General features: G+C 44.8%; 3 protein-coding genes and 1 non-coding gene across 11 annotated transcripts in view; 1 reads left to right on the top strand and 3 right to left on the bottom strand.

The window, feature by feature from the left end:
- Positions 1–73: 73 nt before the first annotated feature.
- LOC101161168 (small conductance calcium-activated potassium channel protein 1) lies at positions 74–11,017 on the top strand. Of its 5 annotated transcripts, none has more exons than XM_023959688.2 (10): positions 74–342; positions 500–1,319; positions 1,417–1,512; positions 1,594–1,881; positions 3,690–3,811; positions 5,206–5,347; positions 5,432–5,542; positions 9,110–9,237; positions 9,374–9,443; positions 9,547–11,017. In XM_023959688.2, the coding sequence occupies exons 2-10, from the start codon at positions 534–536 to the stop codon at positions 9,769–9,771; spliced, it is 1,968 nt and encodes a 655-aa protein (XP_023815456.1). In that variant the 5' UTR covers positions 74–342; positions 500–533; the 3' UTR covers positions 9,772–11,017. The 5 variants fall into 5 exon arrangements, with proteins under 5 accessions (XP_023815456.1, XP_078811263.1, XP_023815455.1 ...); XM_078955137.1 differs by having other exon boundaries at positions 9,374–9,452; XM_023959687.2 differs by having other exon boundaries at positions 9,374–11,017.
- On the bottom strand, positions 9,934–12,062 carry rps27.1 (ribosomal protein S27, isoform 1). Its single transcript, XM_004073704.5, has 4 exons — positions 11,659–12,062; positions 10,564–10,672; positions 10,380–10,490; positions 9,934–10,111 (listed from the first exon to the last, which is right to left on the bottom strand). Exons 1-4 carry the CDS (start codon positions 11,662–11,664, stop codon positions 10,083–10,085), a joined length of 255 nt encoding a protein of 84 aa, XP_004073752.1. The 5' UTR covers positions 11,665–12,062; the 3' UTR covers positions 9,934–10,082.
- On the bottom strand, positions 10,179–10,307 carry LOC111948276 (small nucleolar RNA SNORA35). The gene has a single exon (XR_002874232.1). It is a non-coding gene; the product is annotated as a small nucleolar RNA SNORA35 (small nucleolar RNA).
- A 1,761-nt stretch (positions 12,063–13,823) lies between the features above and the next one.
- The window catches only part of ash1l (ash1 (absent, small, or homeotic)-like (Drosophila)), a 32,330-nt gene continuing 19,861 nt past the window's right edge, over positions 13,824–26,292 (bottom strand). For 3 of the 4 annotated variants that reach the window (XM_020706877.3, XM_020706876.3, XM_020706878.3), the window contains exons 13-27: positions 26,141–26,249; positions 25,663–25,812; positions 25,374–25,441; positions 24,561–24,721; positions 24,334–24,486; positions 24,203–24,257; positions 23,826–23,958; positions 22,661–22,927; positions 22,401–22,487; positions 22,209–22,299; positions 20,999–21,137; positions 20,751–20,923; positions 20,512–20,678; positions 19,801–20,293; positions 13,824–15,963 (exon numbers count right to left, since the gene is read on the bottom strand). In XM_020706877.3, the coding sequence (XP_020562536.1) occupies positions 15,872–15,963; positions 19,801–20,293; positions 20,512–20,678; positions 20,751–20,923; positions 20,999–21,137; positions 22,209–22,299; positions 22,401–22,487; positions 22,661–22,927; positions 23,826–23,958; positions 24,203–24,257; positions 24,334–24,486; positions 24,561–24,721; positions 25,374–25,441; positions 25,663–25,812; positions 26,141–26,249 (2,338 nt within the window). In that variant the 3' untranslated portion in view covers positions 13,824–15,871. The remainder of the gene's footprint in view (positions 15,964–19,800; positions 20,294–20,511; positions 20,679–20,750; positions 20,924–20,998; positions 21,138–22,208; positions 22,300–22,400; positions 22,488–22,660; positions 22,928–23,825; positions 23,959–24,202; positions 24,258–24,333; positions 24,487–24,560; positions 24,722–25,373; positions 25,442–25,662; positions 25,813–26,140; positions 26,250–26,292) is intronic. The other variant, XM_011480634.4, reaches the window with a different exon arrangement.

The raw sequence follows: 26,292 nt of genomic DNA, 5'->3' as shown, positions 1-26,292 counted from the left end.
AACATCTGCAGCTGCGTCTGCGCAGTCGCTAAGCCCTTCCAGCTTTAAGGAGGATCCCGGCCGGGGGGCCGTCACACGGCAGCAGCTGGAGATGGGAGCGGGTGCACCTGCGTTAGCGGCAGGTGGAGGAGGGGCTTAGGAGCCACGCTCGGGCCTGTAGGCGGAGCTCCGTGAAGCTGCTAAGAAGATGGTCCCCTCCTGAAGAGAGTCGAACGGTTGAGCGCGCTCAAACCCGCCGGTTCCTCCTCCAGAACAACGGGGACGGTGAGTCCAGGAGGGGAGGAAGCGTGAAGACCGGAGGCCCTCAGGAGCGGCGTCCAGGAGCGGCGTGGTTGCCACGCGGTAAGAACTCATTTAAGCATCCAGAGATGAGCTTCTGATGACGGTTTCAGAGAAAAATGAGAGATTAAAAGCATGCGGACGTCTGTTCAGCTAAGCTGCTCCTGAATGAAAAGGTTTTCTTTGCCATCTGTTCGCTTTCATGCTCCTCTTCCTCCAGTCCCGCTCTTCCAGAGATCCTCCTCCTCCTCATCATGGAGCACTCCCTCTCCATGAGCTCCACGGCGGTCGACGATGAGCCAGAAGACCACCGACCCCTCCTCCCCCCCAGAATGGCGCCCCAATGCCAGACCTACTCCCCCCAGTGTGGGATACACCGCACAGTCCAGACGTCCGTGGATCACACCGTGTGGCTGGACCGGACCCAGGCGCTGGCCACCACGCCGCTGTACAACGGCCACCTGTACATCACGTCCACGCCGCGCGCCGGCAGGAGGAAGGACAAGCCCAAAGGCAAGGAGAGGAGGGCCGAGAAACGGTGCGGGGAGGCCAAGGCCAGGACCTCCGCCTGCCACAGACTCCAGGAGAAGGTCACCTCCGTCACCGACATGCCCCTGTCCCCCTGCGCCTCGCCCTTTTTGGGCACCAAGAAGGCGCACCAAGGACGCCGCAGCGTCTCCTTGGAGATGCAGGACCGCCAGAGTCTGCCGGAGATCATCATCACCAGCAAGGACGACCACCCCCCCCAACATGGCGAGACGCCGCGGTTCCAGAAGAAGAAGGAGGGCAAGGGCCCCCTGCCTGGGGCCAAGTTCCCCGGCTTAAGCCACGCCCACAGTCCGCAGCACAGCCCCAAGCGCAAGGAGGACGCCAAGAACGACCCGTACTGGAAGAGCCGCAACATCGGTTGGCGGCTGGTCCGCCGGCGGGCGCTGTTCCTGCGGCGGCAGAGGCTGAACGACTGCGCCCTGGCCGTGGGGCTGTTCGGCGTCCTGATGATGGTGACGGAGACCGAGCTGTCCTGGAGCGTCTACAGCAAGGTCAGGAGGTCACGCAGGAGGCCGTCCACTCACACCAAACCAACCCGGGGATTACGCCTCATGTTTGAGACATTTATGGGATGTTTGTCTCCCGCAGAGCTCCGTCTACTCCCTGTCACTCAAGTCGGTCATCACCGCCTCCACCCTCCTCCTGCTGGGGCTGATCGTGGCGTACCACTGCTGCGAGGTGCAGGTGACTGCCCCCTCCCCCACCGCAGAATGCTGTACCTGCTCCTTCCAGGTCCAACTCTGACCCCCCCTCCCTCTGTGGCAGCTCTACGTCCACGACATCGGGGCCGAGGACTGGCGCATCGCCATGACAACCGACCGCCTGGCCTTCATCGCCCTGGAGCTGACCGTGGCGGCCATCCACCCGTACCCGGTGGGGCTGCTGGCGTACTTCCAGCAGAGCGCGTCCCGCATGGCGCTGTCGGAGACGGAGCTGGAGATCGTCCTGGCCCTGCCCATGTTCCTGCGCCTCTACCTGATGGCGCGGGCCATGATGCTGCACAGCCGCCTCTTCACCGACACCGCCTCCAGGAGCATCGGGGCGCTCAACAAGGTCGGCGCCGCCTTTAGCCGGAGGATCCGTTTCTCCTGACGAAAAGTTCTGACCAAAAAACAGATTCACTTCACTGCGTTTAAAATATGAAAAAAGGAAATCTGTGTCCAGCAAATGAGACGTGAAACAGAAACGACTTTTGTTTCTGTTCACATCTCCTGTTGGAGACCCGATCCACTTTGGTACCGACCAACTGAAGGTCCGGAAATGACTCCAGAACTCCAGAACTACTTCCTTACTTTGATTTAAGTCAGGGTTAACGAGGAAGTGTCCCTTATCAGAGGTCAGCACGCCACGACCTTCATCAGCCATTAACCCGCCATGGTCACTTACAATAGAATAGAAGATAAATGAATAGAACTGAATACATTAGAATGGAATACAGCTGAATAAAGTAGAGTAGAACAGAACTTAATAGAATAGAACAAAAAAGAATAAAACATAACAAAATTGAATATAATAGAAATGGATATAAAAGAATAGAATATAGTTAGTTAATAAGAGAAAATCCAAACGTTCCTTGTTGCTCCTCAAGCTTGAGCTTCTGAATTTTTGGATCTGCGTTTATATATATATATTTATAAGAAAATGAGTTTTGGACATTTCTGAACCTCCATCCCTCCCGGTTCTCCTCCTCGGAGCATCTGTTCTCCTTTTACCCCCCAAACTAATCCGCTCCCTCCTAAAGGCTTTTTAAAAAGTGACCTCCGGGCCGCTGCATTAACAAACCTGCTGTCCGTCCGGCTATCCGGCCAGATTGCAAACACGGTTTCTTATCCCTCATCTCTGCTTTACGTAAGGATAATCTGACAGGAGCTGGAGGTTAGATTTCATCCAGCCTCCCTCTGACCCAACGGAGAAACCTGCAGATTTACTGCTTCTCTGCAAGCTGGTTCTGGTCTGCAAAGGCTCCAAATGACAGAAAAATACACAAAAAAACAACTAAAACATCAAGTGAAGTAAATAAAAAAGGTCTTTAAATCATCGGATCCACAGAGATTCCTGCAAGTTTCTGTTTCTGACTGCAGCCAACAAGAAACCAGAAGAAAAGACGCAGGAAGCTGCAGCTTCTAGTTCTGGTGTTCGATTAGGCAAGAAATAGAATAAAATAGAATAGAATAGAACCGATCAGAATAGAACAAAACAGAACAACTGAATGGAATAGAGTAAAACAAAATAGAATAGTATAAAATATAATAAAAAGAAATAGAACAGAACTGAACAAAACAGAACAAAAACACAACAGAATAGAAAAGAGTAGAACAAAAAATACAATAGAATAGAGTACATTACAACAAAAAAAGAATAGAACAGAACAAAATAGAGTAGAATAAAATTGAGCGAAATTGAATATAATAGAAATTGAATAGAACAGAATAGAACAAAATGTAATGTAATGTAATAGAATAGAATAGAATAGAATAGAATAGAATAGAACAGAACAGAATAGAACAGAATAGAACAGAATAGAACAAAATGTAATGTAATAGAATAGAATAGAATAGAATATAATAGAACAGAACAGAATAGAACAGAATAGAACAGAATAGAACAGAATAGAACAGAATAGAATAGAATAGAATAGACTAGAATAGAATAGAATAGAATAGAATAGAATAGAATAGAATAGCTTGCAGGTAAATGGACGATGAAGGACATTCGTGCAGGAACTTTAACTGATGGCGTTGACCTGAGACGACCCTCAGACCTCCAGGTCAACCGTGTCAGAAACACGTCGTGTGTTGGATTGAAAGTTGGAGCCGCTCCTTCCTGAAGCTTTTCCGATGAAACGTGTTTGTGACTTCCAGATCCACTTCAACTCCCGCTTCGTGGGGAAAACGCTGATGACCACCTACCCCGGGACGGTGCTGATGATCTTCAGCGTGTCGCTCTGGATTGTGGCTGCGTGGGGGTTACACGTCTGCGAGAGGTACGCCGGTCTCCATGGAGACCAGAACCTTCTGCCATGTGGCAGCCGGTCCAAAGTATGGAAGGTGATGGAGGACAAACATCTGAACAAAGAAATGTCTTCTAGAAACCTTCTCATTAACGTGACACATAAAACATTATATCATTTCTGCTAGAAAATAGTTTAAGAAACAAAAAGATTCTTCTGGAAGAGTATAATTATTTGAAAACACTTTTTTTAGTTAAAAACAAAATGAGTGAGAAATCTTCAAACCAATAAACTCTTGTAGTTCACCGTCATTCCACTAGGGGGCAGTAGAGTGCCTTTTCCTGCTCAATTCAAAATGGCCGCTTCCGTGAAATCTCAAGAACACTTTTGGCGGGAAAAGTTTTGATAGTTTTCTGAACTTAATGATGAAAATAACTCACCTATTGTTCATTTTTAAAAATGAACGTAAAACAGTTCTTTATCATTTGAGTTTGTGGGGAAACCAGGTGCTTTTTTTCCTGGATGTCAGGATTTTTACACAAATTTGTGATCTTCCCTGGTGTCCATGGATTACATGAAATCTTTCCACCTTTATCCACCTTTGACATGGTAGGGAGAACACGTCAATGGAAGGGGGGGGGTCATCTAAGATAACACAAGGGTTAAATATTCGTTTTTCTATTTCATAAAACATCATAATTTTAAAGAAAATTAATTTCTGTCCATTTTTGATGTAGTGGACTTTACCAGGTTAAAATATCTTTTAATATGTTTTTATTATTATTAGGTCCAATGAATGAATAATAATTATATTTAAAAAATAAATGTTCAACACTTTTCATTTTGCTTTACTCGTACTTTCCAATAAAAAAGAGAAAAAATTAAACTTTAGAGCAAATTAAAACTAAAAATAACAGGAAAATATTGTTTTTTTTCCTAAAAACTTTATTAGTTAAAAAACACAATTACTTCTTATCACCAGAGAAATTTAGAGAGAAAACATTTCAAACATTTTATTGCTAGAAATGTCCATAAAACCTCAGAACTGGAACCTAAAACTGCTGTTTGATAAAACAAGACTTTTTTTATCACAATTTCAAGAATAAAATCAAGTAAATAAAGTTAAGCACAGGAAAGTAAATACTTTAAAAAAAACGTGAATATTTCTCTGCTTCTTTATTATTTTCCTTAGTATGAGAAATTTGTATTGAAATATGATGCATGAATCTAGAACTTCTTCATAGAAACAGCATTTTGTCGGTTTTGATTTTTATCTTTAGTAAAGTTTCTTTTGTTATAAATGATTTTTGACATGTGGATCTTCTGTGTTTGGATAAAAGCTTTTTCTCTGAGACGTTTTCTGCAGAGTTTTGTGGTGAGACAGGGTGGAGGTGGTTTCATGATGTGGGAAACGTTCCTTCCTGCAGACATCACAACTACAGAGACCTGAGCAGCAACTACATGGAGGCCCTGTGGATGGTGTCCGTCACCTTCCTGTCCATCGGCTACGGCGACGTGGTTCCTCACACCTACTGCGGCCGCAGCATCTGCCTCCTCACGGGGATCATGGTGAGGGGTTCAAATCCGCTCTGCGGCATTCGCCGATGCCACGGGCAGAAACGGCGGTGAGTAACGGCGGTCTGTGGTCCACAGGGCGCCGGCTGCACCGTGCTGGTGGTGGCCGTGGTCGCCAGGAAGCTGGAGCTCTCCAGAGCCGAGAAACACGTGCACAACTTCATGATGGACTCGCACATCTCCAAGAGGGTGAGGACGTTTCAGCGGCGTGGAAGCTGCTCAAAGGCTATGGAGTGATATTTATGCCATAATGAAGCATAAAATCCTTTCTAAGTCGTAAATGAAAATGTGAAATACTTGCTTTAAAAAACCTTTTCTTTGCTTTTAAAACTTTTTTTTATTTCAAATTTGTTCTTTTGCTTTGAAATTTTTTTTGCTCTGAATTTTTTTTTTTTTGGGGGGGGGGTCAAAAATTTTTTTTTTCAAAAAAAATGTTTTATCAATTTTTTTTGCTTTCATTTTTTTTTTTATCAAAAACTTTTATTTTCCAAATTTATTTATATTTTGCCTTCAATTTGTTTTTGCTTAATTTTTTTTTTTATTTTCCCCAAAAATTGTTTTCAATTTTGTTTTTTTCCTTCAATTTATTTTTAAATCAAAAACCTTTATTTTTCACTATTTTTTCTTTCGGATTTGTTGTGTTGCTTTCAAATTTTTGCTTTCAAAAAATGTTTTGGTGTTTGCAACACAAACGTCAAATGCGTCGTGTCTCATCTCACTTTTTTCCTATCTTTGATTTTGCTCTCATAAGTTTCAGTTTAGCGTGACAAAATAAATTTGGAAAAAAAAAGAATTTGAAAGCAAATATTTAATATAGAAAAGTTTTGTTTGCAACCTGGTGGCATAAATATCACTCCATAGAATCCTCTTAAAATTTATATCTGTACCTTTAAAAGTTTAAAGCTACGACGGAGTATTAGGGCCACCAAAAAAAAAAAATTAGAGCCACCAAAAAAAAAAAAGTAAATTTACGACTTTTTATCTCATAAATTTACGACTTAAAATCTCATAAATTTACGAGAAAAAAGTCGTAGATTAAGGAAAAAACACCGAAGTTGTCCGTTTATCGGAACCTAGCTTGAAGATGAAGTATGTGGAGCCTTTTGTGAAGCTTCATTTCCGGATTATTATAGGTGTAAAACAAAGAGATTCTGAACCTTTTGGCGACTCAAAATCAGATTATTTTCCGTGTAGCCGTCTTTCCGGGGTTCAGTGTCAGTAAAGCGGAGTTTAATATGTAAAATAAGGAGCTCAGAGACACGTTTGGGTGTAGACAATCGCTGCAGCCTTTATTCTCCTTTTCATTCACATATCCTGAAGTTCATTTGTCTCATTACGTCATGAACCTGTCATCCCAACACCAATGCGGAAGTAAACAGTCTTACAAACGCCCCCTCCTGCAGATGAAATGTCCCGTTTCAGCATAAAACAATAAAGAGGAATGAAAATAGTGTTTTATATTAGCTTTGGAACGTTGAAAATGCCAAAAAAAGTGCTCCTCCTTTTGTGTGACGGAAGCGTCACACAGACGTAGAGTCTTGTCTTTGGTGGAGGAAGAAAGGATTCAAGCGAACAGCTGCAGGGACACCGACGACGGCTTCATCGGGCTGCAGAGATCCTGCAAACCAACCATCAATAAATAAAACTTTAATGAATCGGAAATCAAACAAATGACCTTCCAGACATTTGGAACGTTATCAATTAACATTCAGCTCACCTGTTCAACAAAGTTTAGTCGGTCTTCTCTGCGGCTGCACGGCGTTCACCTGCTGCTCTGCATGCTCACTTCCACTGTAATCTCCTAAAATTACGACTTTTTTTCTCCTAAATTTACGAGTTTTTATCTCCTAAATTTACGAGTTTTTATCTCCTAAATTTACGAGATAAAATCTCGTAATTTTACTTTTTTTTTTTTTTGGTGGCTCAAATTTTTTTTTTTTTTGGTGGCCTACTCCGTCGTATAAAGCTGAGTCAGAGTTCCAGTAAAACACAAGTTTGTGTCACAGATATGTTTTTATACCACAACAATTAAACATCCACAGCGGTGTTATCCGCTGCATTAAGGTGCTTTATCGCGGGAACACGTCACTGTGAATATGAAATATAAGCTGTTTCCAAATTCCCAAACAACTAAGTAGTGCCCTGGATTTTAAGCAATTCGGACGCCACGCTCACTACTTTTTTCTTTAACGGCGGATATGACGTGACCGACTTCACAAATTTAAAATCGAATTGATCTGAGCGTTTTGTAACGATCATTTGAGTCCGCTGAGTTCTGAAGATGAAAACGTTTATAGTTCATTAAAACAATAGTGGTAAAGACCTTTTTTTCCTCGTAAAAATTGTTCTAACGCAACGCATTGTGGTCTATATTCGCCAATCTAGTGAGCATTGATGCACAATGGTTTTTCGCAGAGACTTCTGGGAAATTTTTAGGGCTCTGGATTTTAGAATTGTAGATACTGGCAGCTCTACATGGCGAACGCTCTGTTAGCGAGAAGTGAAGGAATTCAAGTTCTGTTTCTGGTTCTGAGGCTTTTTGCTGCGTCAGTCGAGGAACAGAACCGCGTCGATCTGGCGTTGCGGTGTGGACGGACGGCAGATGACGTCAACATTCGGACTGAACATTTAATTTGTGTCGGCGTAACGCAAAGGAGACAAATTCCTGGGGAAAAACCCTTTTTCCAAAACGGCGACGCTTCTGGTGGTTTTATCTCCATAGCAACCATTTACATTTTTGGTTCTGTGTGTGTGTGTTGGTGGGGGGGGTTCCACACGTTTTTAGAAGAATCGGTAATAGTTCCTTTCTTGATTTTCCTGGCACCTGGGGTTTTTGTTAGCCACGCCCACATTCCTAATGGGCTCATTTGAGCCAACATCTCGTGTTAAAATTACAAAATATTCTGAGGAAACGTGCGAGCGACAGGCGAACGCCGGTCCCTGAGTTTTCCACGCCAAGTGTTAGAAAAGGAAAACGGAGCTCCAGGAGTTTGGAGGCGACAGATCGGATCCCTGGCAGTTTATCCCTTGTGCTATCCTTTGGGGTCTAGATGACCCCCCCCCCTTCCATTGAGGTGTTCTCCCTAACATGACAAAGGTGGATAAAGGTGGAAAGATTTCATGTAATCCATGGACACCAGTGAAGATCACAAATCATTGAAGAAAAAAGGTTCAGAGCTCTGTCTAGTGGGTCTAGATGACCCACCTCTCAATGTTAAAGTGCCTAGGATAGCACAAGGGTTAAATTTGTACTGCGCACTTTCTGTGATTTTTCTTTTTAATAATTGAAGCTGTTGGTCTCTTGCTGAGGTCAAAGGTCAACCAAACTTCGGTTATACATTTAACCTGGTGGCGTGTGTGAAATGTTGTGGTTTTTTCACCATGTGTAAAAATGTCAAATTCCAAACTTTGCTAAAAATGGCCGCCAGTCGTGTGGCCATCCCATAATTCAAGAACACACACCACACATGCTTTGTTTTGAATTCTAAGAGGAACCCTTTTTTTTTATAGTTTGTCTCAGTGACGTCAGTTTTTTTGGTGCCAAAGGTTTTTTTTTTCTCCACTAGTTTGGTTGACATTTTGCTCAAAGGCACAAAAGCATTCTGGTCATTCAGTCCAGGATTCTGCTGCTGCACAGAATCTTCCCTTCCACTAATGTTTGATGCAAAAGGCGGGAAAAGCGCCAACCAGAGCGCCGCGTGGCGGTAAGCCTCCGCTCCGTGCGGTGTCAAACTCTCCGTTGTCTCCTCTCACCAGATCAAAATCGCTGCAGCCAACGTGCTGAGAGAGACGTGGCTCATCTACAAACACACCAAGCTGTCCAGAGAGCGGGACGAGACCCGCGTGCGCACGCACCAGAGGAAGCTGCTGCTCGCCATCCAACAGTACGGCCCACGCCTCACCCTCATGTGACGCCCCTCTGATCCCCAACCGTTTCCTGTCCATCACCTCAGCTTCCTGTACGAGTGTCCCATCAGAACCGTTTGGTGCTAACAGAACCGCTGTTCTCTGCTTCTCCAGGCTGCGACGGGTCAAGATGGAGCAGCGGATTCTGGCCGATCAAGGCAGCACACTGGTGGACCTCCACAAGGTGAGAGAGGCAAGTAAAGGCGCCGCGTTCCACCGGGTACAGTTGTCGGCGTGCGTGCGTCCCCCCTCCCCCTCACCCCCCGTGTCCTCTGCTTCCCGCTCAGATGAACAGCCTGATGTACGACGTGCTGGCGGAGGTGCAGGGCTGCAGGGGCGAGCTGCACGCGCACATCCACGGCCTGGAGAAGCGCGTGCAGGAGCTGCGCGAGGGCTTCCGGATCCTCATGCCGCTGCTGTCCAGCACGCTCTCCACCCAGAACTGCTCCATCCGCCACCTGCTGCGGGAGAGGGAGGGGCAGGGCGAGTGTGGGGGCGGAGCCGAGAAGTGACGCAGACCGCTGGGTCACAGAAACGACATTTCTGCAGCAGAAATACTAGCGGTTAGTTGAGGTTCTGTGCCGGACTGCAGCAGAATATTCATGTTGATGTCACAAAAGGTTAAGATTCTTCCGGAGGCGTTTCTGCAGCGTCAGGGAAAAGTCAGACGCCGCTTTTAGCCAAAACAACATTTATTAAGAGAGAGCGGGTTGGAAGGTGGAGCTACAGCAGCAACCCTTCTGCCGTCCGGTCCGCCTCCATGGTGGGGGGTGGGACGCGCTGACGTCGACCGGTCCAGCCCCTCCTCTCCCGTTCAGAGCCGCTAATGCTGCTTCCTCCTGAACGAGCAACCTGCGGGGAAAACCAGGCGTCAGCTTCCTGTATCAGAACGGCGTCCTAAGCTAAGCGGCACCGGTACACCTGTGCTCGACTTTCGAAAGGAGGGGGCCACGGTTCGACCCAACCCTTCTGCAAACCGAGGTTGATCTGGCACCGGAATGAGACCGGAGGACCACGACGGAGGTCGCCCGGTCACTTGGCGGTGCAGCGTGGCGACAGACCTTCAACGCTGCTCGCCACGCCTCAACAGCAGAGCCGACTTCAGCGGCGAGCCACTCACCCTCTGTGAGACGGGCTTTGCCTCCGGTGGGCTGACACAGGACCGTTGAACATCCCACACACAGAACCACCGTCTGAGCGTGACTGAACACCGTGGTGATCTTGTAGCATCCTATGGAGGAAATGGAAACGCCGTCAGTGCACAGCGGGTTAACGCCACGGCGTGAGCGGCAGAGACGCCGTACCTGGACATTTCACATCCATGAAGTAAGAGTTGGGACTCTGGACCAGGCGCTTCTTCTTGTGCCTCCTCTTCTCCTCCTCAGGGGACGGGTGCAACAAGTCTTTTGCAAGCTAAAGGGAATAAAATCCACAAGATTTGGTCGTCTGTCAAACAGGATTAAATCTCCTCAAACAGGACAACACGGCATAAAACTACAATCAGATCCTGTAGTCCAGTTTAACAGACAATCTGATTTAAAATGATTCTGATTTGGGGAGGGATCAGGATTACATCTAGATTTGTTATTAACAGTTTTACTAAATGATATTTGCTTCTTCCACATCTATTCATTAAGTCTAGATGACATTTAGCAGTTAGCTACAATGCTGGTTAGCTGTTACCCAGTGTGTTTAAATAAAGTTTGTTGTGATTGTTTTGATTTGATTTAAATAAAGTTGTCTATTATATGTGAAGGCTGAATCTTTGCAGTTTATTTTAGAAAAAAATATTTGAATTCTGTATTTTTAATTCAATAATTTTTCGGCAGACTTTGTTCCTTTTCGGCCTAAACATATTTTAACAAACGGGATTGAAAATGAGCTGAGACTCAAATAAACCTGACATTTGTGATCAATTATCTTCTCTAAACTCCTTCACTGGATTTTGTCTTAGGGGTGTTAGCTAAACGACCCTCATTACCGTTAATGTGGCTTTTGTTTCGCCGTTGACGTTCACGGTTTCTGGCCTTCCCTGAATCACGTCACATTAATCTGGTTTAAAATAGTTTTTAGCATCGATTAACAAAACAATCACCAGTTCGCTACAAATCCAGGATTTTAACGGCATCGATGCCCGCGTGCAGCGACTTTTCTGCTAGCATCGCGCGTGGAGCTAGCTCCATGTTCGCAGTCTGCGCGCGGCCATCTTGTGCTACGATGCTTTCGCAAGAAGATGCGTAGTTTCGTTGGATAAACTCCGCCACGGTCTGACAAAAATGTCATAAACCGGCAGCAGAGGAACCGTACGTGTCTTATGGACGCGCAGAGGCCCGCAGTGGTTCCCTGCGAGCCGGTTAAACCGTCCAAAAGTCCCGTGCAAGCCCACAAGCGATACTCACTGGCATGTTGGCGAGGAAATAGCCGCTGCCGAAAAGGAAGCGTCACCGGAAGCGGAGGCTTCATATCGCTGGTTTGACGGAGCAAAAACCGGAAATGACGACTCTTTCTTACAAGTTCAAACTTCGCCCCCCATACGGTTAAATAACTGAAATAAAACAAATTTAGAAAATTTCTTCCATTTTTTTCCTAAAATTTTATTTTCAAATAAATTTAAATTTTCTAATTTGTTTGATTAGAGAACCTGAAACAACAAAACAATTTTTGTTGTTTTTCCGCAGCTTTTGCGTGACTTTGGTTACATGTCCGTAACTGTGACTTAAAGCTATTGATGTTGAACGATTAGATTAAGATCAACTGGCTGTTCTTAAAGTACGAAAGGCGTTTGTGGTTTCAATTTCCTTCTAGATATTCATGGATGTCGTCGGAATCAACGTCCTGCTGAAAATTGACCTAAAGAAACTGCCAATCAAACTGTTTGCCTTTGATCAATAAGTTTGATTGGACTGGAAACTAATTTATAAGCAACAATTTTAGTCTGCAGTCACGCCTCTCTGGAACTGCTGTTATGTTTTAAGAAGAGACAAATCCTTACTATAACTGGGGTCAGACTATAAGGTCTGTCCTGTTTGAAAACGTTTGCTTTTCCTCTGACGTTGGTCCAATTATCCGAAAATCTGTTGTCAAACCAAGATCAATGAAATCTTCCTTCTTTCCTGTTGGAAGGACAGCCTGTTACGCCCTCACCCTTTTCCAAACATCTCATTAGAAAAGAAACAAGAAAAACATTTCTAAGCATTTTTTTTTAGAGAAGAGGTGATTGAAATAAGATCTAAATTCGTTAAATGTTCTATTTTAGCTAAGGTGAAATACATTTATTTTAAAAATAAGGACTTTTTTCAGACATCAATTTGGTTTTGGGGAGAACAGCTGCAGTTTTTGTTTAAATGACATCGAAACTGTGGATCATTGATTCTTTAATTTTGAAATTACAAATACATTTTGGGAAGTTTTGCTGTTGGTGTTCTTCTAAAATTGCAGCTCCATTTCATTTGGATGTAAAAATGTTTTCTTCTGGGTAGTGATTTCTAAAAGACTATTTAGTTCTAAATGTCCTGCTATGGCAAGGACAGTTTTTAAATCACAAAAATAAATGTTTGGAGACCAAACTACATTCTAATACTTTTCATAAAGAGCTCTGTCTTTATTTTCAGTCACTCAATTATCTGAAAAGAAAAATGGTTTGAAATGTCTTGGTTTTGAAATATAAACGTATTGAGAAACCCTAACAAAACTTAAGTTGTTTTGATTTTTTTTCATGTTTCTGTATTATGTTCAGTCTTTTACATGTTATGTTCTCTATATGCTTTAGATTTTATGTTAGGAATTTGTGATTGTTATTTCATGTAATGTTGCTGTTCTAAGTAATCTGTTTTAAATAAAGTTCCTTGAAGAAAAAAGAAAAAAAAAGTTTTCCTTCAAAATAAAAGCCCTACCAATTCTCTTTTTTCAATTATTTTTATTTCATAAATTACAAGTCTGACATTTTTTTAAAGAATAATTCCATATTTATAAACTAATGTAGGTGCATTGACTCTCATTGGTTTCTAATTTTATAGCTTCTATCTAAATGTGTTAAAATTAATAAACTACTTATTTCCACTTTATCGTCTTTGCTTTCCTATTTTACTCCAGTTCTCAGTAAATTATTTACTTTTCTTTTTTAAATTCTTATTGTAGTAAATGTGCTGGTGCACCTTCAGCTGGCCCCTCAGAGACGCCGTCCAGGTGCTGCTGTGGCCTCTTCCTGGACGTCAGCGGGATTCCAACCCACGTCTGGATGTCCTCGCCATCTGCCACGTTGCTTTCTGGTACGTCAGTCCGCTCCGATCGTCTCACCTCTCATCCGGTCCAAAGGCCGTTCCGACATCGGTCGATCCTGGCGGTTCGTCTTTGCTGACACGGCCATCCCTTGGTCGTGATCTTCCGTCTTGTGAGGCTCGGGTGTTCGATCCCCCTCCTCACCGGGGTTGCTGGTACGGTAGGACTCCCATCCACAGGCCCATTTCTCAGATCAGCAGTGGGCAGCGAGGCATGATGGGGGTTTGACCAAAGAGGTCATAATAACAGGTTGTTGTTGGTGATGAATAAATAAAGAACAAATGAATAAATTCACAATAATGTAGTGCTTTTTATTTAAAAAAACAAACAAAAACAAATAGAAAACAAAAAGTAAAAACCAACAGCATTTCTTATGACTTCAGAATCATAATTACAAACAAGTGGAAGAAGTTTTTTTTTTGGACAAACTGTACACGTCACAAAATGTCTGCCAGTCTGCCATTTACAATGCTTGCATCTGCTTTTTGTGATTGTCTAAAAAGAACTAAACAAATCACACAAAAACACACAAATACAAGTACAAGCATCTTACAATGACTCATCACAAAAACAGAACCGTTTCCTATTAAAAAAACAAAATAAAAAGCAAAACAGGGTCGACAGCTTTACTTTCCTTTCTGTTACCATTTAAAAATATGACATTTTTTTAGGTTGGTTTGTTTTTTTAGTGTTCAACACTTTGCAGCAAAAAGAAAGGAGCTCAACTCTCCTCAGAAGAAATATTATTAACAAAGTTCAGAGACAAAGATGGCGTCTCCGCCGCCGCCGCCGTGGCGCCCAAAAACCTTTGTCTGCCTCACATTCTTCTGATCTCATGAAGTAAATTAATTTATAAACTCAGTAAAGTTTTATGTCATGAGGACAGTTATGGTTTCTGAACATTACAAAAGTCCTCTGCGCTTAAGTGTTTCATTATATTAATACAAATGGAAGAAGTTCTAATATTATATAATAATCATAATACGATATGGGCTGAGTTCTGTACAGTACAATAATAAACAAGGTTCATATTTCAGATATTGCTTTTGGAGACGCTCCTCAATGGAAAGTGTGTATTTACATAACATGGCACTGTACAGCTTCCTGCCCCCCCGCCCCCCGCCCTTCATCAGTCGCTCCTGTCAGTTTTTCTCGTCAACGGAAGCCATGAGGGACAAAAAGGTCGCATAAAATATCATTTTTAACATTCTCCATGGCAGCTAGGAACCAAAGAAAGGTTGAACTTCCCTCCAAATATACAGTACAGACCCCCCCCCCCCCCCCGCCACATAAGAAAATAGGACATAACCAAACATTTCATGTTAAGAACCGTCTTCCATAGTTTTTTCAAAACTTAATTGCCATTGAGCCCTCTTTTTTTTTTTCTATTTCTTTCATTTTTTTTAAAAAGGTATATTTTCATGAAACCTGGCGTGTGCGCGCTCGCACACACGCAAGGCGGCGGGAGGCCGTGACTGTGTAAGGCGTTACAGTTAGAGCCGCCGCCCCCCTCCCTGCCTGATTCAGTTCAGCTGGTGAGTTGTACAAAACGGAGAGGGGGGGGAGGGGCTGAAGGCTTTAGGGAAAAGTTAAAAAAAAAACCACAACGAGACACTTTCACTGACAAAAGCGCAAACTCCACCCCCCCCATGGCTAGAAAACCAGCATCAACCAGGAGCGTCTTCTGGAAAAGCCGCCTTCCGACTGCGTCTTCCAACGCGGAGCCCGCCGGCCGGCGCGTTACGCCGCGGAGCGTCACCGCGTCCACGGTACCAAAAAGTGCAGTTCTCCACCGAAAAGAGCAGCAACAAAGATGTCCTCATGTCATTGCAGCTAAATCCCACCAGGGGGAACCGTTACGGTCCTTCAGAGCTCAAAGAAAAGCCGTCCGTCCCTCCGGCTGTCCGTCAAAGAAAAGCCGTCCGTCACTCCGGCTGTCCGTCAAAGAAAAGCCGTCCGTCCCTCCGGCTGTCCGTCAAAGAAAAGCCGTCCGTCACTCCGGCTGTCCGTCAAAGAAAAGCCGTCCCCCCTCCGTCCGTCCGTCCGTCCTTTGTTCAGTACCAGTCGTTCCTGATGCTGGGTAGTGGATTCCTTCTGCCGTGTTTGCAGATATAAGTGCATGCTTCCTTCTCCTATGTGCATTTTCAAACAGGTTTTGCATGATACGACTTAAATAAGCAAAAGTCTTCATTAGCTCTCCTCTCTGAGCTGAACCCCCCCCACGCTCTGACCGACTGAGTTTCAGGACCGAGGAGACGCCGTCCGCACGTGTCCGTCCGGCGCTCCGGGTTTGCCGCTCTCTGCAGTCAAGGCTCCACAGGCACACGAGAGGCATCACTTCCTGAAAACAAAGTCTCCGAATCCAAGCGTCCGCCGCCGGAGCCGCCGTCCCGCTCCCTCCTCCAGCAGATAAGTGACATCGATGGCTGGAAAGAAGTGAACATGTGAGGAAAACGGGCTCAAAGACACAGTCCGGGGGTTTGATTCCCCTCCTCCTGACGTCTGAAGTGCCATGAAGCAGCTTCAGAGAGGAGGGAGGGGTCCTGATCAGGTTTTTTTTGGTTCCGTGTCATTTGGTTCTGAGTATCTGCAGATACTGAGACCCGATCCGATACTTTTCCAACTTATTTTCAGAAATGACCAAATGTAATAAACAGAACCAGGCTTTTAGTTTATGAAGCTTCTTGTAGGATTTCGGTAAAGTCGCTTCAACAATCAAGTAAAAGTATAAAATCTTTCAACTGCTTCAAGGTGTTAATCAGTCATGATGGAAAGTTTGATGACTGTTGAACATTTTTGATCATGTGATTCATATCTCCATCAAAAATGAATGACTTTTTGATTGTTGTAGCAAAAATCTGATGCTGGATATTTATGACCGATCAAAGGAAACCTTTTTCATTTTTTTAAGGACTTTTTCTTGGAGCAGTGATGAAAGTCAGGCAAGGAAAAAATCCCTGAACTATTCTTTGAGCGATATGGCGGGCACAGAGCGAAATTTTGGAAAAATACGTGGTCTTAGATGCATTCTGGTGCATTCTGGCAGCTAGTTATTCACTTCTTTATCAAGAAACTAAGACTAATTGGAGCATCATGATTTGTCATTCAAACCCCTAGTTTGACTCTCCATTAAGGACTTGCTGGTCCTAAAAAAGAATTTGGAAAATTGCTCAAAGTAACACAATCCTACAATCTACGCTTTTCCTTAAAGCTGCAAAACATACAATTGCTAAAATATAGTAACATCAAAGCCCCAAATGGCAAAAAGAACACCAGTAACTATGATATTCTATGAAAATACCTCAGTTATTTATACATTATTTCTGCTTTAGAAATGACTGATGTACAACATCCACTTGCACTGTTTTCTCAAACTATAATTACATCAAAATATGGGATCTGCTTTAAACTATAATTCTATAACATAATACATCAATTCTTTAACACCAATACTAAGTAATCTGGGAAATATCAAAACAAACATACAAACTAAGCTAAACATTGTAAACATTATTTTTTAAGGGAGTGCGGGTCCAAACCATCAAATACTTATAATTAATGTTAACTATACTGAACTAAATCACGGTAATTAGGAAATACAAATAAATTAGATAGAGAAATGTATTCAAAATAAAAACTGAAACTCAAAACTAAAATTGAAATTATTTCAAAATGTGGTTTTGAGATTATTTTACACAAAAAAGTATTTGACCTACACTACCTTAAAAATCTTTTTTTTCCAGCCAAGACCACTTCAATTTGTTTTTTATCGTCTTCTCGCAACTGAGGTCGTGACCACGCTCAATAATGACGATGCCTGCCATTATTTTAACACAAATTTGATCGCAAACTCTTCAGATGTGTTTGTGAAAGTTTAGCGTGGGTCCGCCAGTTTTGGTCTCTAGGGAAGCGAGTCACGCTGACCACGTGGTGCAGACAGAGCCAATCAGACCCGTCGACGCATCCGAAAGCAACTAAAACGTCCCGTCATTGGTCAATTAGGCCGGGAAGACGAGAGATGGCCACGACCATAGAGGAAGCGATCTGCGGAGAAATATAGAAAATAAAGCTAAAATTAGCTGATTTCAGACCATTTTCTAATCCGGAAAGCGATTTGTCCGTAGAGATCAGGTCTTTATTTCCCGGAAAGTACGTTCGGTTTGCTCAAAAACCCGGATTTCCGGGAATTCCCGGAAGACTTTCATCACTGTTGGAGCTAGCACTTTGTAGACGGTCCCTTGGCAGGCGTCTCTGTTTAATTCTCACACATTAACAGAAATCTGATGTTTTTTCCTGTTCAAAATCCTTTGCAGCTTGTCATTTACCGATAGAGATGCTTTCTGTCCGTTTGAAACGTTTATTCACAGACGTCTGGATGCTGGAGTCTGAATCTGTGGACCTTCTTCACCGTTCTGACCCGTTTCTGTCGCCTCCTGCTGCCGTGTTCTGCTGCGTTTTACAGCAGTAAAGCGTCGTGATGCGTTCATGATCCGAGGCTTCTGGTAGATTATTTATCTGTAATACCTTTAAATGTTTAGCGCTGATCAGAATAAAATCCTCTCTGATTGGGACTCAACATCGGATTTCTGAAACGACACCATCAGGCCCGGTTTCTGATCACGCGGTCGGATCGGGACGAGCCGTCAGGTTGGTGATTTAGAATCGTTTGTAACGAAGAACGCCACGACTTTCAATGGTTTTGCCTTTAGCAATTTGACTGATGCTCCGCCCATCCTCGTGGCCACACCCATTCTAATGAGCCGGCCCACAATCGCTGAACAGGTGAAACGATTGGCTAGAACTGTACAGGTAAACTAAATAGAAAACCAGTGATTGACATGTCTGAAATGAAATGTGTTTACACTGGGTTCTGGTTCCGCCGTCTACGTTGATACCGACCTGGAACAGAGTTTCGGTACCGTCCCGATTGGAGGACGTGTTTCTGAAACATTTATGGTTTTTGCGGCTGACAGTAATGCTTCCAATCATCTGTCAGGACTAGGGTTGGCCGATGTCCCTTAAATTGGCCGTTGACGATGTTTGCTGTCAACCATCGGGATGGACGATGACATCGTCGGGGGGGGGGGGGGGGTATTTTTACATTTTTCGTTCTTATATAACTGCTATTCGTTTTTTTGCTTTTTTCATTTTATTTCCCAACTAATGACTAATCCGCGATGATCCAGTATAAACTGAGGGAAGTGACTTTAACAAAAAAAGTAACAAACAAAATAGAAAAGAAGTAGTCCGCTCCCGTGGACCGGCGGAGCGTGGACTTCCAGCTTTGTGTTTGAGGGGAAGGGGGGGGGGGTGCTTTGTTACATGAGCGCTATGTGTGGGAGATTTAAGACTGCGATCCGTCCCGCAGCTCTAGGGGTACAAGCAACCGAACTCAGAACCGGGTCTAAACGTGTGTCTGAGCACAGCTCGGATCGTCAGCACACACAGCGGTTTGAGCTTCAACGCAGAAATTTCGCTCAGTCCTTAGAAAACATTCAAACAATCACGCGGATTTGTGTTTCCAGTCGTGTCCCGACTAAATAAAGGCTGATGTTATTCTTACATGTTTACGTGCAGCCAGTAAGCAGCGCCACCCAAAGCTAATGTTGTTAGCCCGTGTTAGCATACTGCTAATCCTGGCTACGTTCAGAAAAAGCACTGACCACACGGATTAAAATTCAAATGATGAGCGAACAGGCGTTTCATAATAACCGTAACATTATTAAAAGCACGTTTAGAAGATCATCTCGTATTTTACCGAGCTGACATGTCAATGTATATAGCCGCTCGGCGCTGTTTAACATTGTTTTGTATTGAATTGTTACATTCAATAAAGTTTGAAAAAAAAAGCCGCTTGGCGGAATTTATATCCTTCCGTTTTCAAACCCTACTGCGCATGTGCGAATGATTTATTCCGACGGAAAGTGTGACCTTAGTGAACGTTTTTATATTCTGAAAACATTTTTCTGGGCCCATTTACACGGTTGGATTCTAATCCGACCATTGATCCCATCAAGATATTTTGTACATGTAACCGCGGTTTATGGTGTCGACGCGCAACGTGGCGGGGGCGTGGCATCACGATGGTGGTCTCTCCATCGGGATGTCAGTCACCCATCACGATGGACGATGATATCGTCCATCGGCACAACCCTAGTCAGGACTTTCTGTGGTGTTTCCGGCTGAGAGCAGCCGCCTGCTTTGATGGGGTTAAATGATCTGCAGGGACAAACACAAAAGCCCCAGTTCATCGGTCGACCTACCCCCCAGCTTCGTTCCCGGTCCCTCACCATTCTTGTTGGGGATTCTGTGCAGCAGGTCCAGCAGGATCTTGTTCAGCCGGTCCCTCTGGGCCTCCCTCCTGCTGAGAGCTCTGTGCTGAGGGGGGGAGGAGGATAACGGGGTTGGGAGTTCCAGCATCTCCCCCATCCTCTGGTTGGAACCTTCCTCCAGCTCCTTGCACACCCGAGCCTCCTGCCTGTCCTCCTCCTCCTCCTCCTCTTCTTCATCGTCCTCCTCCTCCTCCCCTCTTCCCGTTTCGGCTGGCGTGGGTTTGGTTGGAACAAAGTCGGGGTCCTCTGCAGCCGTGTCCACGTCGTCCCCCCCTCCTCTTCCCCCTTCTGCCTCGGCGGGGAAGTCCTCCCCCCGGTCGCAGGAGGCGTCGTCATCGTCGCAGCGTCCCGGTTCTTTGGACCTTTCGCTTTTCCACGCCGATCGGCCGCCGTTCCTCTTATAGTTGTCCGGAACATAATGAGGCTGCAGAGATTGATGGCAGGACAAAGAAGCAGGATGTAAATGTTAATAAATGTCCGTCTGTGACGTAAAAACACATTTATGTGGCTTCACGTGTAAAAAAAGCTAGAAGCCTCTTTAAGATGTTTCTGGAAAGCTGACCTTTGACCTAAACCTTATTTTCTAAATCTGCCGTCAGTCATGTTCCTAATTATTTGAAAGGGGGGGGCAGGCGGTCTCACCGAGAAGTCCCTCTTTGGCGCGAGCCTCTTGGTGAAGTGGACGAAGGCGTACGGCTTGGTGCACACCGGGTAGCGGTTGCGATGGATCTTGTAGAACAGGTGCGCCGACTTGTCCAGGCGGTAGTCACAGATGTAGACGTCCTGTTCCTTCACGCCCTTCGGTCTCCCTATGAGGACGATGGGACATTAGAGAAGCTGGACACGTCCGAGCCCGAGCCGGCGGGGCGGCGGCTGCTCACCCTTGCAGTAGGTGTAGAGGTCCAGGACGCAGCAGGTCGCCACCACCGCCTCCAGAGGGATGATCTCGTACAGAGGCATCCGGAACAGCTCGTTCTGGTAGAACCGCCGCGATGGGGAGTGATGCGTCTCATGAGGGCGGAAGTAGTGATGCCCGAACGCAAACCGCTCCCCCCTTTGGGGTGAGAACGCCACCGAGGTCAACATTGATCCCAAACGTTTGTGTCTCACGTGCTGCAGCTGCGCTCACTTCTCATTCTTCCAGAGTTTCTCGATCCGGAAGATGTCCAGCTTGTCCCGGTTGACGTGCGACAGCAGGCGGTAGGACTGGCGGACCGGCTGCCCTTCAGATGAGCGCCTGCTGTCCCTCATCAGATACACACAGTCACCTACACACAAACCAACAACGTCAGCTATAATAACACACAACTGACCCTTAGGTTTGTGTTGATACCAATACTTAATAACACTTAAAAGGGCTGATAATCCATATTTGGTGCAGTATCACTCTTATATCATTTAAATACAACGTATTGCATTTCTGATATTAACAGATGTTTTTTCTCATTTTTAAAGCTCCCCCACCTTCACTGAATTTTATCTACAGATAAACAGATGGAGGCTTTAGCCCCGCCCAGCGTATTTTCTAAGTCACAATTACAACTTTTTTTAAACTGCATTTTTTGTCAGCTCCTAATTCACAACAACTTGATTAAATAAATACTCAGCAAAGCAATTTTGAGATTAATTTTTTCTCCTAATGCTCCTTTTGTAAAGCACTTTGTGATTCATTCTGGGAAAAGTGCTCTGTAAAATAAACAAATCTATTGTTTTCTATTCTATAGTGACAGCAAATAAATCAAGTATCATCAGGAAAAATGATCTAGAAAAGGTTCGTTTTAACTGTTGTTTCCTGCAGATCTTTCCAATTGTGTTCTGAGATGGAGAAGCTCATCAACACTTTTATATCATCTCATCTTGATTACTGCAACTCCATCTTCACGTTTAAGCAAAAAATCTTTAGAACGGCTCCAGGTTGTCCAGAACGCTGCTGCAAGTTTTTACCTAATTCATCTAAGTTTTCACACGTCACCCCGTTGTTAATCAGCTGCTCTGGCTCCACATCCGCTACAGAGTGCATTTTAAATCCTGGTTTTAACACACACAGCTCTTTATAACCAGGCACCGGTCTACATAGAAGACCTTTTGCAGCCGTCCACCCCCCGCAGGTCCCTGAGGTCATGTGACCAGGGTCTGCTGGTGGTTAAGGACTAAAGGTGACAGAGTCTTTGCAGCAGCGGCTCCATCCCTCTGGACTCACATCTGCAGACTCAGTGTTTTCTTTTTACAATAGCTTTTTCTTAATTCTTTTCTATATTCTGTGTTTTACTGTGAAGCATGTTTATCTTGAAAGGTGCTGTACAGATAAAGTGTATTTCTTTATTAAACAGGTTTCCTACCTTGGTGCAGCAGCAGGTCGTCTCTAAGCAGACAGATGTAGTAGATGGAGCCGGCCTGAGCGTAGCTGGGTTGGGGTAACATGGGAACCTCCTGAGGTGACGGACATGAACGCCTCATCAGAAAAGCAGCAGCAGCAGCAGCAGCAGCAGCAGCAGCAGCAGATTTTTTAGTATGTTGAGGAACAGACGTACCCGTTCTACTGGCCGGGGGTCACACTGCTCGCAGAGGTAGTGCTCCACCTCCGTCTCCAACCGCATGCAGTCAAAGTGCTGCCACACCTGAAAACCCGCCAACACAACACTCTGTTATCCGTTGGGTTGATCACAGTTACAGCAGATGACTGAGCCGAGGATTCTGGGACACGTCTGAGTCGGCTCAGCTGCTGCAGGTTCTTGAAACCCTCTAGAACGAGTCAGATGGCCCCCCTAGGAAGAATGTCCCCCTTCCGTACCATGCACTTTTCACACTGGATCATCAGGCCTTCGTCTTTGTACATCCCGCAGATGCAGCGGATGACGTCGTCGTCCTTATCGTGGGGGCCTTCCCCGTGCTGGTGGTGACCGTGGTCCCGCTCCAGCGAATCGGAGCTGTCGGCCTCGCTCGACGTTTCCCCCACGATCTCGTCGATCTGGACGGCGGCCTCGTGGCGAGCGCTGTAGTAGGCTTTCCGCAGCCGGTAAACGTCCCGGCCCACCGGGGATTTCCGGCCGTAGTATTTCTGGTGGGACAAAAAAAAGATGGTCGTCCATGAAACTGCTGGTCTGTTCTCACACAGAAGCGTTTTCAGGAAAAGAATGATCTTCTGTCACACAACAGGTGAAACAAAGCAACACAAATCCTCCATTTGGAATATCAAAAACAGGTTTTGTGTAACAAACTTCGGGCACAAAACATAAAATTAAAAAAAAAAAACAGTTAGAGTAAACTAACTGTTTTTTAAGAGAACAGTAAGAGTTCAAAGCTCAAAAATGTAAGTTTGGGTGGAGGTGTGGAAGACATGATGGAGCAGGAAAACAGAAGAGAAGAAAGTAAAGAATCTGAAAACAGAAAGAGAGAAATCTATCAATGTGACGGAGCTGCTTCCAGAGGTTAGAATCTGGACCAATCAGCAGCTGTTTGATGGCAGCTTTGTCACGCTAAACCGTAACGTCTGTGAGCAAATTTAAAGATGGGAAAAAAGCGAGATGAGACACAACGCTTGAAAACATTTGTGTTGCAAACCAAAATACATTTTTTGAAAGGAAAAGAGAAAAAAAAGGAAATATTGAATATTTTCATTTGCAACTCATTTGCGATAGTTTTGTGTGCAACGCGGTGACATAAACATCACTCCTTAAATGAATGGATGTTTCATCTTCATGTTCATGTTTAGGATCCACAGTTTTCCTGCTTCAGAAATGTGAAGGCTGCTTACGTCACAGCGCCGCGACAAGTGCTGTCAACGACTCCACCACAACCTTACCTGCTGGACTTATGCTTGGACTATTGGTAATAAATACTGTCTACATAACAAAATACAAAACCCCCAAAAGAAAAACGTAGATATTGATTATGGAATGGGTTTCTATGCAGAAAAACATCCAGATCAATGAGAAAAAAAGGTGATCTCTGCTCACCTCAGCGTTGCGGAAAACCTTCAGCATGTCGGTGTCAAACGCCTCCACCGTCTTGTAATGGCCGGTTACGATCTGCTTCTCGATGGTGTTCAGGTCCAGCGGATCAGACACCTTCTCGTAGTACTGGCTGTTCCTGAAGGGAAAGCAGACGCCTTCAGTATCTCCAAGTCCACGCTGCGGCCAAACAAAAGAGCTGAGCGCGGGCGCCAGCGCCGCGGAGTCAGGTTACTCAAAGGACAGGCGGTTGTTTTGACAGCAGCAGGCGTCACGGCTCAGAAGCACAGCGGCAGATAAAACTGTTACACCGTGTGGGTACTGCACACTGATGGAGGAGATTAAAAACACTGCTAAACAAACCAGGAGCTCCGCCCACTCACCTCTTTCTGGACGGGAGGTTCATCAGTGGGGCGGCGAGGGCCTGGCCTGCTGAATCTGACCAAAAACAAGCAGCGTTTGAGTCCTCCGACCTTGGACTCTACAGGTTGTGTCAGACGGCAGGTTTTCTCACCCTTGTAGCCCGTGATCATTTCCCAGATCTCCTTGAAGATGTGCGCGAGCCGTGCGGTCCGCGTCACCTCCGTGTTTTCTTCGGCAGCAGCCAGCCGCCGCGTGCGAACCGACCGCAGCGTCTGCAGAGCCGAGAACTGCGTCTGGAACACGTCTGCGTGAAAACGGCGTGGGTTTAACAGGACGCGCTAAGGACGAACAGCTGTGGCATTTTTCCTGGACGCTCACCTGATTTGATGTTGCCGTCGTCTCGGGTGACTCCTCCGTATCGCGTGTAAATAGAGAGGCTGCTGGCGTCTCTGTCGCCTTCTCGCTTCTGCAGCTCCTGCTTTTCCCGCATCTTCTCCCAGTTCCTCAGAAGAAAAACTCGGTGCTTCAGGACAAAGTTCCTACAAATTAAAAGAGACGACAACAATCTTTTTTAGCAAGTGAAACAAAACAAGAAACAATAAGAAAACAAGCAGAAATATCATTTATTAAGACAGTTTTGATCCTCCGAGAAACACATCAAGAAGAAATGAACCCATGAGCCTGGGGGGTTGAGGACCACTGTGTCAAAACCAAAAAGTCAACTGTAGACGTCACTCTTTGGTCTTGTTCTTCAAACCTGCTTCTTCATCTTCTTTCTTGCTCTTCTGGGTTTTAACCTCTTCATAAATTATGGACGCACATTGAAGTAAAATAACCGTAACTTGTTGCTCCTCCGTTCAACTTTATTGACAACAGGTCAAAAAAACAACAAAACATCTATGAATGGCATCAGCATGGAACAGCGGGTTTGCGCCCTCTAGTGGTCAGACAACGTATTGGGTTTGATGTGAAAACATCTGTTTGAACATCCAATGTTTTTCCAAAATAAATATTCAAATTGGATTATTTGGATGAGAAGAAAATAACAAAATTAAATTGCAAATTCATAAAAAGGTGCTTACACCAATAATTGTATTTGTGATGAAGTACACCCAGTTTCACTAAACACTTAAAGAGAATTTCTGTTTTTTACAGTTGGAACTGCAGAATGACTTTTCTGTCTGTGTTTACCTCTCTCTGTTGGACATCGGCTTCATCAGATGAGGGTAAAACTTATTGTTGTCGCTGGAATCTTCCTCCTAAGTGTCCAGAAAGACAAAACGTTAAATCTCAAATTTCTTCCTACTTAACTTTTGATTTACTTTTTTAATGTGTGTTGAAAATGTCAAACTTTAAATGCCAAAGTTTTCAGACAAATGATCAAATCAAAGTGTCTAGAATGACTTCTAGAAGCTCCTTCAGCAGTGGCAGCATTCACCTGAAAATGTTTCCAGACAGCGTCTGAACATGAGCCGCTCACCCGTTTTTTGAACTGGTGTTTGGACTTCCTCTTCTCCTTGAGTCGCCCCAGACGCCGAGCGCCTCCCGTTTTCCCGGGCAGGCCGTTGATCCGCTGACTCTTCCCGCCGATGATCCCGCGGCAGCTCTCTGAGCCACACTTGCAGGCTTGCTGCGAAAGAGCAGAAGGGAAAAGGCGGTTGGAAGAGAATCGACTGGATCCCAATGAAAGAGCAGGAAAGAAACAAGGAAAGAACGGAAGAGATCCTCAAATGTCGTTCAGCAGGAGGACGTTTTAGCTGAAGCAGGTGTGCAAATGAATCATAACTATTTTATTAGACTCGATTTGCAAGAACAATAAGGATTTATTACACGTTGTTGTGCAAAGCTTATTTTTCCTCATGATTCCTCTGCTTTGTTCTGACTAACAGTCTGGGAGCAGACGTGCAGCGTCTTCCTCCTCTAAAGGTGGAGCCTGACAGAACTGGGCGGAGCTTCACCTGCTCCTCCGTGTTGAAGGAGTGGAAGTTGTAGTCGTAGGTGAGTTCGGTGCCGCTGCTGACGTCCTTCAGAGCAAAGAGACCGATCCGGTAAACTCCGTTCACCGACCTGACAAACAGACGCACAGAGGCTTATGACAGGCAAAATGTTT

Source organism: Oryzias latipes, chromosome 11, assembly GCF_053564925.1.
Source record: "Oryzias latipes strain Hd-rR chromosome 11, Olatipes_Hd-rR_3.1".
Classification (NCBI taxonomy): Eukaryota; Metazoa; Chordata; class Actinopteri; order Beloniformes; family Adrianichthyidae; genus Oryzias; species Oryzias latipes.
The sequence above is the reverse complement of the archived record's forward strand: the minus strand, read 5'-3'. Positions and strand labels throughout refer to the sequence as shown.